At 39.6% G+C, this 18,293-nt stretch overlaps 1 protein-coding gene and 1 pseudogene across 1 annotated transcript; both read right to left on the bottom strand.

Annotated features, from left to right (window-relative positions):
- Positions 1–4,014: 4,014 nt before the first annotated feature.
- Positions 4,015–11,042, bottom strand: LOC134753804 (alpha-2A adrenergic receptor-like). Its single transcript, XM_063689746.1, has 6 exons — positions 10,858–11,042; positions 9,844–9,947; positions 6,187–6,324; positions 5,906–5,927; positions 5,163–5,283; positions 4,015–4,083 (listed from the first exon to the last, which is right to left on the bottom strand). Exons 1-6 carry the CDS (start codon positions 10,899–10,901, stop codon positions 4,015–4,017), a joined length of 498 nt encoding a protein of 165 aa, XP_063545816.1. The 5' UTR covers positions 10,902–11,042.
- A 588-nt stretch (positions 11,043–11,630) lies between these two features.
- On the bottom strand, positions 11,631–17,928 carry LOC134753803 (5-hydroxytryptamine receptor 1E-like; annotated as a pseudogene).
- Between the last annotated feature and the right edge of the window lie 365 nt (positions 17,929–18,293).

Here is an 18,293-nt window from a genome sequence, read left to right as displayed (position 1 = left end):
TCAGGTCATTATCTTATCTGTGGTCGTACAAGCAGAGACGTCAAGTAGTGCCAACCCTAAAAACTGCTCGGAGCAATGCTGAGCCGAACGGAGCCGAGTTTGCCCGAAGCGAGGAGTTTCGCACTCTTTGCTTCTTCACTGGACGTTGGCAAAGTGCGCTGGTAGCAGAGGTCATTATTACGAACAAAAAAAACAGGATCAAATGTCGCAATAGCGACCGTACATGCGGTTCCTGAACACATTATAGAGAGCTTATAATATATGTGTAGGTATTTGAAGCAGTGTATGTAACTGTAGATAATTATGAATTATGTAGCAGTTACATAAACTACTAGTAAATAATGCTCAAATGAAACATCATTTTTATAATATGTATTAAATACAGTCGAATGAAGATAATACAGTTTTTTTTTACTATTTTATCTGAAGCTACATAAACTAATTAGATATACCTTATCCTATTGTAAATACAAAGTTTCAGAGCAATCTAGCTAGTCGTTTTAAAATGAGAGCGGAACTACGTTTGTATGGAGATCCGAGCTTCATGTTTGTAGCAGGGATGTTGCGAATATTCGCATTCGCATCCGCAACCGCGGAACTGCCGCATTATTTTCAACATCATTTAATGTGGAACAGGTAGGTACAGGAACGTCTTAGCGGCGGCGTAAGTGCTAGGTAATTAGTCATTAGCCAATAGGAATAGTTTCGTTTTTGTGATTCGTCGATCGAGCACTTTAGCCTATGACGGACAGCGACAAGAAGTGAAAAGGTTGTTTTAATTGGACTTTACTATAGTAATGCGATAGTGGGGCACCTATATTCTTGTTTAAATACTAAAAGTTTCGTGAGTATCAGGATGGCGGGTGTACATCAACAAATGGAGCTGCAGTATACGTCAGGAGTTAGTGCTAGCAATGTGCCAAATGTGCGCCAAAATTGGTGCAATGTGCTCTTTAAACTCCAGAGATATTTAATATATAACTGACGTCCGCCAACCTGACGTCAGGTTGGCGGGTGCATTTCCAGTTCTAGCTAATGGCTGCCTACTCAAGGGTGAAAGTATTGCCTACGGTTAGTGCTCGCAATGTGCCCACAAATCCTCAGCTTGCATATACCATGGGTACGCAGGTCCTAGAAGAAGTGAACTCACAAAGAGACCTTGGAGTCACTATAACAAGCAACCTGAAGTGGGATAAGCACATTCTGGAAATAACAAAAAGAGCCAACTCACTAATATACCTTATACGGAAGACCTTCAAGACAATTGATAAAGCACTGTTTCTAAAACTATATAAGACATACATAAGGCCTCTTCTGGAATATGCTTACCAAATTTGGAGTCCATACTTTCAGAAGGATATAACTTTACTTGAAAAGGTGCAACGCAGGTCAACTAAGATGGTATATGGATTACGTAATAAGCCATATGACCAAAGGCTTGCCAATCTTGGCTTGACAACCCTGGAGCGAAGAAGACAGCGTGGTGACCTCATTGAAACATTCAAGATCATACACGATCATTATGACTTACCTGAACTAAAGGAACTGTTTGTTATGAGCGAGAATAATCGTCTAAGAGGCCACAGCTTAAAGATTATTCGAGTTCCCAGCACAAGCAATCCTAGGAAGCACTTTCTATCAAACCGCGTCGTACGCGAGTGGAATAAATTACCAGAAGCAGTGATATGTGCTCCTTCAGTGAACACCTTTAAAAACAGACTTGACAAACACTTAAAACAACTAACAAAATGAACACTAATAGACCTAATAGTAAAAAAAAAACAAGTGCAGTGATATACACGCATCAGCTTTCAGCTGCTAGTGTATTAAACAATATAATAATATAATATAATAATAATGTGTGCTTCCACATGTATGAAGCACAATCAAATTCAGAGAGCGGTTAAAGAGTAATATGTAATTGAATAAGTATAATAGACGCCTGCTTATTTGAAATAGCAATGATAAAAATAAAGATATGATTTGTGATATCGCTATTTCAAATAAGCAGTTTTGGTTATCATCTGACGAAATATGTGTCGTTTTCATTCAAAAGTTACCACATTTTCGCTTGCCATAAGGACGCTCTGACAGGTTATTTGTATAAAGATACAATCCAATTTCGTCCTTATGCACCTTATGGTAAGCGACAATGTGGTACCTTTTGCTTGAAAATAAGACATATGGTTCTTATTAGGGAGTCTCTTACTGGGAGGTGCTGGGAGTGTACCTATGCGCCGCGCATGGTAGGCGTGGTGTTCAAACGGAACATTATGATGATGGGATAGTTACCCAGGAGAACGTAACCATGGCAACTGGCAACGAATGATAAGAAAAAGTTGATTCACCGGATTCACCCACACGCCTTATAAAACTACTCTGACTTTGCCGTATGAAATGGGATCTTAAAACTAAAATAAGACAACAGTTTGCTACAGAAAGATAATTTATTTGTAAATGAGTAGAAGCACGGACGGTACCTAACTATAACTACACGGGTACAGTCGTACTATTGTCCAAACCTCTTACGATATCCAACTTGTCACAGTGACAATAGTATGATTAGTATTTGAAGGTACGAAATGGTACTCAAATAATACTCTGGTAAATCCACTCGATCCTCTCAGCAAATATCTACCCTATTACCTTTTCTTAATACCAAAATCGCATAAATAAATCTGTCGATGGATTTACCCGGGTTTGAAGTTAAACAACTGCATTACAGTCCATGCGATAATTATTGTTAACAACATTTATTATTATAAGGATGTTGTCTGCAGTTAATAGTTATTTACGATACAAGTGCGGAAAAGAGGAAATTCGAAACGAGTGGCGATAAATTAAAACACGACCGACGATTTAAATCGACACGAGTTGCGAATTACCTACTCGCACGTGTATCGTACAACGTTTTTACAGTACATATGGTCCTTTAAACTTTCGACATATGCACGAAAAGTGCTCTTTACGCACTAGTGCGAGAAAGTAGCACCAATAGTACAGTAAAATAAATTATTTGAGAGTATGCGCCAAATAAAACAATATAATAGCTATTTATGCAACAAGTGCGGAAATCATCTTTACGCACGTGTATCATACAATGTTTTACTATACATTGTGCGAGTAAAATAAAAAAATCTATCATGGCAAATAAGTTTAATTATTAAAAGGAGTGTTTTAAATCGACACGAGTTGCAAATTACCTATTCGCACGTGTATCGTACAACGTTTTACAGTACATATGGCCCTTTAAACTTTCGACATATGCACTAAAAGTGCTCTTTTCCGCACTAGTGCGAGAAAGTAGCACCATATGTACTGTAAAAAAAAATTGAAAACATAAAGCACTAGTGCGGAAAAGTAGTACTTTCCGCATGATATGGCTCCGTAGGAAGCGCACTTTTCAAGCACAATGCATTGTAAATTTCTAATTAATACAGAGAATTAACTACAAAGAGTAATAGATAATTTGTATGATAATATAGTCACTGCATTTTGACAGTTAGAAAAAGGATCCGATTTGAGTTGTCAGTCAATATCCTTATTATTAAGCCCTGGCTTTATTTGTGCCATTTTCAATCAAAAGGGTACTAAGTAGCAGCTGTTTGGCAATCCAATCGCCACAAAATGGCGTCGTTCAGCTGTTAAAATGGCGTCTACATTATTTAGCACTACGTTTCGTAAAAGTCAATGCATGACGAATGCAAATGTAGCTCGACTTAAAACTAATAGCACAATTCGAAATCCTTCCAAAGATATGAAATTTGGTATGTATGTTAATTAAAGGTCTCTTTTTAAAGTCCACACTATTTGACATTTGGGGACCTCGAGGAATCGCAGCCATCTTGGAAAATGTGTACCATCCTGGAGAATTTTGCGTTTTACTCTAAATATACGTTCTCTATGAAAATATGGTGTACAACAACATTAAAGCTTATTAAATTCTACACAACCACCATGGTGTCATATAACTTTTTAGTGTGGAATTTAATAAGCTAAAGGGTCGCATCTATCCTAAATCGCATCCGACGCAGCGACAACGGGATACTGAAGGTCATCGCCGATAGACCCGATAGTTCCATTCTGTGTGCATGGGTCAAAACTATTAAGTAAAATACATATATCGACATTTGTCATGCGTGTATCTGTTGCTCTTTTGACATGAAATCATTATTTATATGAATTCAAATTAAGAAAAAAAAAGGTAAATTTTTGACATTCTAATTATTATTCTAGTCTATATTATTCTGAATCTGACATATTAATTATTATTATTGTATTCATTATTTAAATTTATTGGATTTTGATTTTATTGTTGAAAGTTTTGCTTTTATTTTTAATGTATTTACTAACACATAGCTATAACGATGGTACTAACAATATTGTATGGAATCTTGAATGTTCTAAAATAAAGATATTTTATTTTTTATTTTTAATATGCACAAAAGTATTTTAACGTCTAAATGTGCCATTTTTTAAACCTGTTTATTAGTTTTATTAGTTGGCACTTTTTTTAAACCACTAACATTCATTGATTGTTTACCATGATTAATCAAAGATGGACAAAGATTTACCACAATTATGAATAAGGAGTGAAAATTCCCGAAAAAAAAGCTTGAAACCCCCAAAACTTCTATTCATTTGACATTTGGAAGACCTCCATCTACACTAGCGCCCCTAGCGGCGAAATTAAACGCGGTAGCCCTCATTAAGTTAGCCTAGTGCTCATTCCAGTTTAGTTACCACAACAATATTTCCGTAGTCACATCTAGCGTCAAGTAGCGGAACTATCAGTACTGCTACTCGATAATAGATGTCGCGACGAACGGAAGACTCGAAGTAGATTTTAAACTTTTAAGACTAAGAGTAAATTTTGCAGTTTTGAATAGGAACCTTCTTTAATACCTATAGTTCCTTATAATATACCTATAGTTCAGAATACCTATAGTTCAAATTTCGATTTGATTTTGTCTCCTTAAAAGGAACTAACTAGCCGGTCAAACAACTTTGTCAGTAAAAAAAGCGTTAAATTCAAATTTTTCAATGGGATTACAATTGCCCTTCGCACCTACATTCTTTAAATTTGCCGCTTTTTTCTACTGACAGAAACCGCTTGACAGACTATGATAGTCATTGCCACATTACACAAGATATCGGCGTACCTGGCCCCTGTGTGCGCGGATTGGCGAGCGTAACGCCAAGGCGCGAACGATCAGACCATATTGAACTAGCATGATGCACGTTGGCACGTAAAATGAGAAGGTCACGCTGAAGAACACGTAGCTGGAAAACACAAAGGTAGATGGAAAGTTTTTTTCTCATTAATATTTTTTAGAGTAACATGTTTTCTAAACATTGATTGCTACTGGCAGAACTCAATTTGGGGATCCGGCACACCCCGCAACAATGGCTAGACGAGCTGTACCTGTACTCCACTTAAGTCCCCGGCAAGCTCGGCCGAATTTCACCTTCCCATACAAACGGAGTTTCGTTCTCATTTTAAAATTACGTGTTGAATTGTAATGGAATTTTGCACATACAATGACACGAGATATATCTAGGTCTGTAATTAGTTTATATAGCTCCAATTTATAAAACAAACGAAATAGTGCAAAAACAAGTTTTGTATGAAAAACTTAAATTCGCTGTATTTTTTAAACTATGGTATCTGAAGCTACATAAACTAATTACCTATCCTATTGTGAGTACTAAGTTTCAGAGCAATCTAGCTAGTCGTTTTAAAATGAGAGCGTAACTACGTTTGTATGGAGAACCGAGCTTGCCCTGGGACCCTTAAAATAAAAGAATGACCAGGAAATCGGGTTTTGTAAGAGTTGTCATCCATTGGGATGGATAGAACTGGCCAAATGGATGAAAAGGAGCATTTTTTTTATTTATATGTTACCTTTGCGCCTTATACTTGACACCTTCTTACAGACAAATTGAATCCATTTATAAACAGGCCTCTATTACCTAGGATTAGTATTAACAGGATTAGTATTAGCAGTTAGTAGTAGCCAGTCTTTTGATTTGCTCGTACGATGCTCTTTTACTTGGCTCAGATATATGATTCTAGGCTTTCCACTGCTTTCCTCTGCCTGCGTTTCTGCGTAATAGTTCCGCACTCATCGTGCGAGAGTCCTACTCGCATTTGGCAGTTACTATAACTAGGTATTAGGTACTCACTTTTAAGCAGTGCTTGGAACGCCCGGCGCACCCTGGTGGCGGCTGCGGCGTATACTACAGGATTGAGGGCAGAGTTGGTATATCCAAGCCATGTGCACCATTGCCAGGTGGAGTCTTGTACGCAGTCGCAGAGAGAATCTGCAAGAGTAGTTAACTGCATGACTGTAAACCTTATTTCAAAGTGATAAGGACCAATGTCCAATGACAGTGAAGTGTTGATGTTAGCCCTTAACTCAATTCAATGAGGGCTACCGCGACTGATTTCGCCGCTAGGGGCGCTAGTGTAGATGGAGGTCTTTCAAAATGTCAAATGCATAGAAGTTTTGGGGGTTTCAAGCTTTTTTATCGGGAATTTTCACTCCTTATTCATAATTTGTGGTAAATCTTTGTCCATCTTTGATTAATCATGGTAAACTATAGACATAGCTTATTAAATGTTAGTGGTTTAAAAAACGTGCAAACTAAAATATATGCAAAATTAAACATGTTAACAAAATGGCACATTTAGACGTTAAAATACTTTTGTGCATATTAGAATGTATTAATTTTACAAAATTAACAAAGAAGAATTTTGAGATCTGTTTTTCTGGACCTACATCTACAGTAGCGCCACCTGGTGAGCACAAAAACGGTAGCCCTCATTCAATTGATTTGTATCAGACATAATTAGTCCATAGAAATGTTAGTAATAAACAAAACTTATTTTCTACGTTAGCAACTTACAGACTGCTTAAAATATGTTACCCCAAAAAATCAAGGCAGTGAGTTCGTGCCTTCTTTGGCTCTCAATATTCTGGTTCTGGTCAGGAATAAAAGTTATTGGGAAAAGTTTCAGTTTTTATCGTTGACTGTACTTTTCTTTAGCAACGAATTCTCATCGAGACAATTCTAACAACCCAAAACGCAATTTGCCACCTCCTGTCATCATAATATGTGCCATTTTCAACCAAAAGGGTACTTATTGTCGGTTATATAAGGCGCTATTTCCATATAACTTCAATTCGAAATCAACCTTGACAATGTGGTACCTTTTGGTTGAAAACGTCACATATTGTGGTTCAGTTTAAATATCAACGCTCATATAGCAAAGCTAACACAGAGCGCTGTAAAAAATAAGATTATACCTAATACTAGGTAAGGATGTGTGAATAACAGAATGACGATGTTGACTTGAATATTGTACGAAGTGCATGTGCAGCGAACTACGGTAGCGTCATAAGCTTCTCGTAACCCAGTTTGTTCATAGGGGCAGCGACATCTAGCGACGAATTGGGTAACTAAACCGAGAAGGAGGTTTGGCAACGACAAACAGGATATAATATTATAGAGCGGTACTGTCATAGTAAATTTTGTAACCACAGTAAATTCACTGCCATCTATCGACATACTTCAAAACTAAAAATTAAGATTTATAAAATTTAATTTTTAATTTAATTTTTATTCATAGACCAACTGAGATCATTGTTGTTAGTACACATAAAGCTTAAATATATGGTTAGTATTATACACTATATAACGAATGTCAATAAACTTAATAATTAATTAATTAATTAAAAATTTAAAAGACGTGAAAGAAGTGAAGTGAAAAAATATGTTCAAATGTGAAATAAAACTATGACTGGTGACTGTCACCCGTTGACCACGAACGCTGTAAAGGGTTCGAAACGTCGGGATGTATTATAAATTCAATATACGCGATATAATCCGTTTTCATAGTTTTATTTCATGAGTAACTATCGCGGTAACCGAAGACAATTTATTTATTTATTTATTTTATTTTATTGATAAGAATGTTTACATGACATTACAGTTGAACCAATGCGTCACGAAACTTAAAACTAACAGCAATAATAATACATAAAACAGCAACAATTATAACAACAATAATATCACATAACATTAGAATAGACAGACAGACAAATTATGTTGGAACAGTTGAGCACCTAGCATCCATCGCCTCACAGAATCTCAGGCATTCATTATACACTGCCGTCCATCGCCACGCAAATAGGTCGCACTCAGGCGTCGATGCCAGGAGCGCATTGAGCAGTGGGCGGGCGCGGGGCAGCGGCGAGTTCCTGCGCGATACGGTGCGCCCCGGCGGCACGGCCAATAGATCGCGTTGTCGTGGTCTAAGGGCCATTCTCGGGACGTCCGGGATAAACAGACGCACGAGACCAGAGACAATTTCAGGACAGTCCGACTCACCACGCAAGGCTCGGCATGCCGTGACTAGGAGTTGGTAATTCCGCCTGACCTCCAAGGAATTGTACCCGAAGGAGCCGAGAAGATACTTTGTCGGGTACAGGTACGGATAGTATCCAAATATTTTTTTATAAAGGAACCTTAAAAACGCTTTCTGAACCTTCTCAAGCAGTAAATCATACGTCGATTCGTAGGGGTTCCATACGATCGACGAAGTCTCCAGCTTACTCCTTACTAGACCATTGTAAACCATTTTTATAGCCCCCGGGTCATGAAAATCGCGGAGGTTTCGGATTACGAAACCTAGCCTTTGAAAGGAACTCTTGGCAAGATAAATAATATGTTCGTGAAAAGTTAGCCGTGCATCGAACACTACGCCCAGATCCTTGACGGAAAAGACACGATTTATCGGCTCTGACCCCAGTATATAATGCCCATATATAGCGGAATGAGAGCGGCTAAATGTACACACACAACACTTGACTGGGTTAAAATGAAGTTTATTGTGCATACTCCACCGAAACACCAAGTCGATGTCCTCTTGTAACGTCTCACAATCAGTTCTTTGCTCTATCCTATATACCAGCTTCAGATCATCAGCATACAAGAGACATTGAGCCAATATTACGTTCAAATGTATTTAACTATGGATAAATGATTTTTTTATTTGCATTAATTATTTTTATATGATTTTGACCCATGTTCTTCAACGGATATGCGTTAAAATTATAATTAACAAAGGAAACCGTCAACGCCATCTATACGACAGTAGGCCAAAGCTAGTAGCGCCTTCTGAACGAGAATCAAATTTCCTTGATTTTCGAGGCACGTTTTTTCCTTAGACTGTATCCATCTATTACGGAGTTAGATATTATGTAATAAAAAGTGGGTCAAAGGTATTTTTTTTTAATACTATGTCGGTGGCAAACAAGCATACGGCCCGCCTGATGTTAAGCAGTCTCCGTAGCCTATGTACGCCTGCAACTCCAGAGGAGTTACATGCGCGTTGCCGACCTAACACTCCTCTCCCTCGAGCTCTGGCAACCTTACTCACCGGCAGGAACACAACATTATTAGTAGGGGCTAGTGTTATTTGGCTGCGGTTTTCTGTAAGGTGGAGGTACCTCCCCAGTTGGGCTCTGCTCTAGATCTGGTATGACATCCGCTGTCCTGTGCCCTACCACACAAAGCGAGATGTCATTCACAGTGCCCATACCTCTCTTTTGGACGTAGTTTAAGGACATACCCGGGTCCGTCCGTAGGTATGTTCCTCGGACCGACATTGGGAAATTAAGGTTTAGTACATTTCAGAATAAATTGTATCAATTCACGAATAGTTTGTTTAGCTCTATCTCCGCGAAGTAAAGCCATCTCTGGTGGGGATGCATTAATTTAGTTCCGCTACTCGACAACAGATGGCGCTGTTTGTCACGGAGAACTCAAATTGCTTACCTACTGGTAACATGATGAAAAATGGAGTCCAGCATATCAGGAAAAGGCACATGAGACGAATTATGGTGATAGTCACCCTTCTCTGACGCTCTGCCGCTCCTGCTCTGAAAATTATTAAGTAGGTGTCAATTTCAAAAAACAAATGAGGATTAGGTACCTATAAAAACCCGCTTAGTTTGAAACTTACTGTGATATGTTATATAGAGAATGGCTGAATCATGCCATTTATCGCATATGCCAATGATTACGTCAAATGATTCGTTGATCATGTTATCTTTGACAAATAGAGCAAACTAGGGGCCCACTGACTATCAGTCCGCCGGACGATATCGGCCTGTCAGTTGTTCGGAACTGTCAAATTTTTGTTCTAACTTACAGGCCGGTATCGTCCGGTGGACTGATAGTCAGTGGGCCCCTTTAGTTAGTATGTAACACCCCAGTTCAGGGGTTCCCAAATTGTGCGCCGCGGCGCCCTGGTGCGCCGTAGACAGTAAAGAAGGGCGCCGTGAGGTGAGGTAATCCTCCTCACCATGTTACCTATCTGAATAGCCTAGCTAGGTTAGGGCGCCGAGATTAAATTTTAAACTTACAATTGCACCGCGGACTGAAAACGATTATTTATTTATTGATAATAACGAAACAGCTATCATAACAGTTGCCCAATGCGATAGTGTAGCAAAATGTAAACCAGAGACATTATAAAACATTTATAAAACTATTTCTAAGTATAACATAACACAAAGTGACTTCGATGAAGTCATTCTCATAACAATGGAACACATCGATCCGGGTAGCAACTTGATTGAGAGTACGCAAGGCTCTCGTCCACGGCGCCTCGTGCAGTAGGTCGGTGCGCGCGCGCGGCCGCGGCACGGCTAGCAGCTGCGGTTAGCGTCGGCGCCACACATACCGCGAGGGCGCCACAGGTTCACCGTGGCCATTACCTCTGGGTTACTGATCTGAGAATACGTAAACCTTATTGCAAAATATAAGTTATAAAATAATACAACTTACTCGTCTGTTTGTTGCGAGGATTCCGGGCACTTCATCTGATCCATCTCCACAATTGGACGCTGTAAGCGATAAAATGTGACGTTAGACGAGGAAATGTACCTTATGGCGGTCGGCGCTTACGTCGCGTAACACCGCATTAGTATTGTGCCGCCGCTAATAATGGCGTAAGCGCCGACCGTAAGGCACCTTTCGTTTGAAATGGCACAAATAATATGGAACTTGTGATCTGGGGCCCATTTCTCGCACGGTATTAGTTCAATAATATTAGTGTGTTGCCATGGTAACCCATACGATTTGACAGTTCGTGGACTAATAAATTATATTAGTCTAATACCGTTCGAGAAATGGGCCCATTTCTCATAGAAGTTCTATGCTTATTTTTATAAAATTAATACGTTCTAATATCTAATCTACGAAGGGTGTCACAGTTTAAATATCTCGGGCACTATCTGACAGAAGACCTCAAAGACGATCTCAATTTTGAGAGGGAACGAAGAGCATTAGCGGTCAGAAGCAATATGTTGGCTCGTAGGTTTGCCCGTTGTTCAAAACAAGTTAAAATCACCCTTTTTAAGGCGTTCTGCCAAGTATTTTACACGGGTAGCCTATGGGTCAGCTACACGCTGAAAGTCTATAATGCTCTCCGTATCCAGTATAATGATGCCTTCAGAATCCTGTTGAGGTTGCCACGGTTCTGTAGCGCGTCAGGAATGTTTGCCGAGGCGCGTACCGACGACTTTTATGCGATCAGGCGAAAGCGGGTCGCATCTATCCTAAATCGCATCCGACGCAGCGACAACGGGATACTGAAGGTCATCGCCGATAGACCCGATAGTTCCATTCTGTGTGCATGGGTCAAAACTATTAAGTAAAATACATATATCGACATTTGTTATGCGTGTATCTGTTGCTCTTTTGACATGAAATCATTATTTATATGAATTCAAATTAAGAAAAAAAATGGTAAATTTTTGACATTCTAATTATTATTCTAGTCTATATTATTCTGAATCTGACATATTAATTATTATTATTGTATTCATTATTTAAATTTATTGGATTTTGATTTTATTGTTGAAAGTTTTGCTTTTATTTTTAATGTATTTACTAACACATAGCTATAACGATGGTACTAACAATATTGTATGGAATCTTGAATGTTCTAAAATAAAGATATTTTATTTTTTATTTATTTTTTATTTTTAATATGCACAAAAGTATTTTAACGTCTAAATGTGCCATTTTTTCAACCTGTTTATTAGTTTTATTAGTTGGCACTTTTTTTAAACTACTAACATTCATTGATTGTTTACCATGATTAATTAAAGATGGACAAAGATTTACCACAATTATGAATAAGGAGTGAAAATTCCCGAAAAAAAAGCTTGAAACCCCCAAATCTTCTATTCATTTGACATTTGGAAGACCTCCATCTACACTAGCGGCCCTAGCGGCGAAAATAAACGCGGTAGCCCTCATTAAGTTAGCATAGTGCTCATTCCAGTTTTGTTACCACAACGATATTTCCGTAGTCGACATCTAGCGTCAAGTAGCGGAACTAGCAGTACTGCTACTCGATAATAGATGTCGCGACGAACGGAAGACTCGAAGTAGATTTTAAACTTTTAAGACTAAATGTAAATTTTGCAGTTTTGAATAGGAACCTTCTTTAATACCTATAGTTCCTTATAATATACCTATAGTTCAGAATACCTATATACCTATAGTTCAAAATTCGATTTGATTTTGTCTCCTTAAAAGGAACTAACTAGCCGGTCAAACAACTTTGTCAGTAAAAAAAGCGTTAAATTCAAATTTTTCAATGGGATTACAATTGCCCTTCGCACCTACATTCTTTAAATTTGCCGCTTTTTTCTACTGACAGAAACCGCTTGATAGACTATGATAGTCATTGCCACATTACACAAGATATCGGCGTACCTGGCCCCTGTGTGCGCGGATTGGCGAGCGTAACGCCAAGGCGCGAAGGATCAGACCATATTGAACTAGCATGATGCACGTTGGCACGTAAAATGAGAAGGTCACGCTGAAGAACACGTAGCTGGAAAACACAAAGGTAGATGGAAAGTTTTTTTCTTATTAATATTTTTTAGAGTAACATGTTTTCTAAACATTGATTGCTACTGGCAGAACTCAATTTGGGGATCCGGCACACCCCGCAACAATGGCAAGACGAGCTGTACCTGCACTCCACTTAAGTCCCCGGCAAGCTCGGCCGAATATCACCTTCCCATACAAACGGAGTTTCGTTCTCATTTTAAAATTATGTGTTGAATTGTAATGGAATTTTGCACATACAATGACATGAGATATATCTAGGTCTGTAATTAGTTTATATAGCTCCAATTTATAAAACAAACGAAATAGAGCAAAAACAAGTTTTGTATGAAAAACTTAAATTCGCTGTATTTTTTAAACTATGGTATCTGAATCTACATAAACTAATTACAGACATATATATATATATACCTATCCTATTGTGAGTACTAAGTTTCAGAGCAATCTAGCTAGTCGTTTTAAAATGAGAGCGTAACTACGTTTGTATGGAGAACCGAGCTTGCCCTGGGACCCTTAAAATAAAAGAATGACCAGGAAATCGGGTTTTGTAAGAGTTGTCATCCATTGGGATGGATAGAACTGGCCAAATGGATGAAAAGGAGCCTTTTTTTTAATCTATATGTTACCTTTGCGCCTTATACTTGTCACCTTCTTACAGACAAATTGAATCCATTTATAAACAGGCCTCTCTTACCTAGGATTAGTATTAACAGTGCACGCCTTATCCATTTCATTGGTCGACACGCTATCCGTCTTCACGAACGCCTGCGGTAGTGCCACCGCCGCCGCCGCCGGCCAAATGAGCACGGCGAGTAGTTTAGCCTTTTTGGCGCGGTCGGCGCGCGACAGCGGGTCGGGGATGCCGCGGTAGCGCTCCCAGCAGAGCGCGCAGAGAGGATGGAAGTTGTGCAGCAGAGGACGTCCAGTGTGCTCCAGCAGGCGCAGGTGATGAAGCCTACGATTTTATGCATTATTTGGTTAGATTCATTAGCATTTTACGACATTATAAAAGTAAAGTAATCGTGTCGTATCATGCAGTCAAGGTGAGAGCGAAATAAAATACATGGAGATTGATGAAATTCTAATACACTGAATCATTATTTTTATATGAATATTATGTAATCCAAAACGAAATGGAACAGAAGTTTGTAACTTTGACGAACATGTGTTTGCTTCGTTATTTAAAATTAAATATCCTGGGTCTACTAACTTACGAAGAAAAATAAAACTATAAACTGAAAATAAATAGTAGTGTGTCTACTTGAAAAAACAAAAATTAAAATATTTTCATAGAAAATAATTTAATTTGTTCTTAGAGTAAAAATAAAACTGTCAGTCAGTCACAAATAGAAAGACTGACAAGCACACTCCATACCTAGTACCAGGGGGGTGTCACTGCGCAGTTTAGGTATATTTGGCCGGCGCACCGCCCGGGCAGGTGTATGGCAGTGGGCTGCCGCCCGGCTCGCACGGTAGTCCTGTCACATGGCGTTCCCGCAAAGTTGCGAAACCTAAATCGCGATCTAATCTGTATAAAACATAATGTTCTGTTTACGGATGTCCGAATAAAGGGAAGAACAAGGAAGCAGAAAAAACATTTTTTTTTAAATTCCGGACTATATTGACCGACATATTTTCAATGGAATAAGTACTTCTGTGGCATACCTACTTCCGTGAGAATCAGACATACTATCCCCGGCTAAAAATTTTATGTTTACAGAATCAACGTTTGTAATAAATCAGTAGGTATAGGTACAAAAACTTGTCAAGTGACAACCCCGTGCCGACACTCGCAGCTCGGTCATAAAACTGCGGCGCGCAAAGAAGATTCACGGTTCGTGCGCGGTTATAAGTTTCAATTTTACTTGCAGGCGGCGAGTGTAGGTATAATTTTATACCTAAATCTGGCTTTTGTGAAGGAGTGAATTTTCTGTACGGTAGTACTATTAGTTATTCTGTGCTAGTACCTACTTACTTAGTCTAAAAGTAAACAGCTCCCTAGCAGCCGCCGCGCCAGTGGCAGCACGCTGACGCCGACCAACAAGTCCGCCGCGGCAAGACTATCCAACGGATAGTGCTGCGGCGATCGGCGCGCTCGCCAAAGCGCCGACACCACGCCGGCGTTACCGGCGATTGTGGCCACGGTGAGCGCCGCCATCACCGCCGCCGCCAGCCACCATTTGGTGTCGGCGGCGGCGCGAGATTCGGGCAACCTGGAATGCAGAAATACTTATTTTTAACGACTTTGTAGCCTAGTGGTTGTTGAGCTTGCCTACGAAGGGATTTATTTGTCTGTTCCTAGATTATCCCTTCAAGTGGCGGTTAACACGTGAATGGTCGGATCGAAAAGTATTAAACTGGTGACCCACCACTCACGTGTCGATGCGAAAACCAGTAAACTGTCGGTCACCAGTGAGCGGCGACCTCTCGACACCCCTGAGCCGCTCACACCGGTGTTGCTCCTGGTCGTCTTTACGACGGCAGTTTCAGGGGCCCATCTAGTCAGCGGCGAGTTACCGCCTGCCTCGATAACGTGTACAGACATTGTTATGGCAGGTGTCCGGACCTCTCAGCAATAGCTCAATCTTTTGACCAGCCAAACTTCAATCCATAAACCGGTATACTGTTCACTTTTTCTACAATAGTCCCAATGCCTGCTGCGACCGGTTCATGGGTGTTTATTGTTGCACCTGTGAACCGGTTCCAGCAGGCATTCTACAAGACATTAACGCTCTCCAAGGGGCCTCTACGTGTTGGATCTATATCCCCACGCAAGCCTATCAAAAGGCCGGGATTTATAGGCCCGTGAAATCCAGAAGGATATTTAAAAAAATCTAACGGTCGGGCATAACTATATATGACTAAAATACATACAAATTCTGTAAAAATATTTTCCATAAAGTCTAAAGGAATATGTTTGTATGGAGAATCGCTTTGATTGCGCTAGTCGCTGCCGTGGCCACTCGTACACAGTTTTTAGGGTTCCGTAGCCAAATGGCAAAAAACGGAACCCTTATGGATTCGTCATGTCTGTCTGTCTGTCCGTCCGTGTCACAGCCACTTTTTTTTAAACAAGAACCAGATAGCGCAGCGGCCAAGGTGCTCAGAATGCATTTATTGTCGAGGCGTTTGAGACAGTTTGAGCTTCGATATATCTGATGGCGACCGTACCTTCCAATATATGTGACATTTTCAACCAAAAGGTACCACATTGTCGCTTGTCAATAAGGTTGATTTCGAATTGAAGCTGTATGGAAATAGCGCCTTATTGACAACCGACAATAAGTACCCTTTTGATTGAAAATGGCACATATTTACTGTAAATATACTAAATATAGTTAATAGAAACGCGCCCAGCATACGAAAATGGATTTCTAATTAGTAAGTATTATTAATATTTAATTAAAATGCAGCAGCGATTCAAAGCACCCTGTTCTACATTTCAGGTACACGGAGCTTTTAGTACAGTTTCAATTGTTGCTTTGCTCAGTCACTAAAACATGCTTTTGAGAAGTTGAATAATTAATTTTGTTCGTCAAGTGACGCTCGGGTAGTTTTATAAGCGCATTAGTGCACTCAATAGCTGCGCGGAACTCGCGGAAGTAGCGTTCCTAAATAATTTGTATGAAATACTTACATAAGCCCTCGCGTATCGCTACAATGCCCGTTAGCACCCTAAACTGTCTCTTTCATTATCAGCGCCTCGGCGCCGTCGGGAGACAACACCGGTCCAACATGTCGGATATCATGTTCTGGTGTCTATACTCACAGTTGTTCGTGCACTCCCCAAACTCCACGTTCCTCAGCTGGGCGCTGGCGTGGAACTCGAGCTGCGGGCCCTCGTGTATTCAGCCGACGAACACGTTGCCGACCAGCACCTCGGCGCCGTCCGCCTGTAGGTTGCCGGGGGACAGCAGCGATGGGTTCAGCGTGCGGTTAGATATCACCTGTAAGGAACATACTTATTGAGAGGCATTGTATTTTATCTATTGAACTAAACGATCCGCCGCGTAGTTCAACTAATTTACACAAAACCTTTACAAATTATACATATACACCTTCCTCTTGAATCACTATATATATTTAAAAAAACCGCATCAAAATCCGTTGCGTAGTTTTAAAGATCTAAGCATACATAGGGACAGACATACAGACAGCGGAAAGCGACTTCGTTTTATACTATAAAATAATCTTTCTTTATTGCAACTTAAATTATTACTTGACATTGGTTCCTGGCTCTCAAAGTAGGTTTCCCTGTGTCTCAAGAGCCAGTTCCTTGTAGTGATATGTTAGATTAATGTAGTGATTTTTACAATGCCATGAAATAAATACACAGAAACACTATATTTGCCAGGGCAGACTCCAAACAAAATCTTAAAATGTTAAAGTTGCCTCGATAAAAATCACGAAACCCTGCATACTATAAGCTGTATAATTTTAATATAAAATTGCTAGTGATATTCACAAGACTTATGTTGACCGGGATATGGACCGTAATTACCTTTTGTATTGTTTCAGAGCTCCCAATATTTCGACGCGCTTATGCATTTTATTCACGGGTGACTGAAGATAGCGGGTGGGTGTCAAAGTTGTGTAGACAGCGCTCGGTCTACCCTCATTCGTGCGCATCGGCTGCGTTCGCTTTCAACGTTTCAAACGGTAATCACGGTCAATATAAGTCTATTATTTAGTTATTTTAATATGTAGTTCTTTTAAGCTATATTTTTTCTCAAGCAGATACATCTGCGACCGATAGGTAAAATTTTTTTTACAATGAAGGAAAAGTGGCAAAATTCACCGCCTCCGATCCGAACACCGGTCCGATCCAATAGCTCTCAACCAACTGAGCTACGGAAGTTACCAGAATTTCTCTTTCTTTACTTTCCGTCCCTCTTTTTGTTTCACACGCCTTAGGGAATTATTAATAGAATCACGGAATTGTAAAATAATATTTTCGTTTAAATTTAATACCTTAGGGTTGTATCCCACCATCCTATCTGTTCCATTTTTTTGTCCAATGCGCATCTCACTCTCACATTAAGCAAAATGTGAGACGCAAACACACATTGGACCAAGAAATTGGTGGAATACCAACCTTGCGACATCTACCCGTCGCAAGGTCTTAAAGGTTGTTGTATAAAAAAACCGGCCAAGTGCGAGTCGGACTCGCGCAGTAAGGGTTCCGTACCATTACGCAAAAAAGGCAAAAAATTACGTGTGTTGTATGGGATGCCCCACTTTTATATTTCAGTTGATTGAATGAAAGGTAAATTGCGGTTTACGATTTATGACGTATTAAAAAAAACTACTTACTAGATCTAGTAAGTAATTTTTAGTGTTCCGTGCAAAACTTTGTT

This window comes from Cydia strobilella, chromosome Z (assembly GCF_947568885.1).
Source record: "Cydia strobilella chromosome Z, ilCydStro3.1, whole genome shotgun sequence".
Lineage (NCBI taxonomy): Eukaryota > Metazoa > Arthropoda > Insecta > Lepidoptera > Tortricidae > Cydia > Cydia strobilella.
Note: the sequence above shows the minus strand (reverse complement) of the source record. Positions and strands in the feature narration are given on the sequence as shown.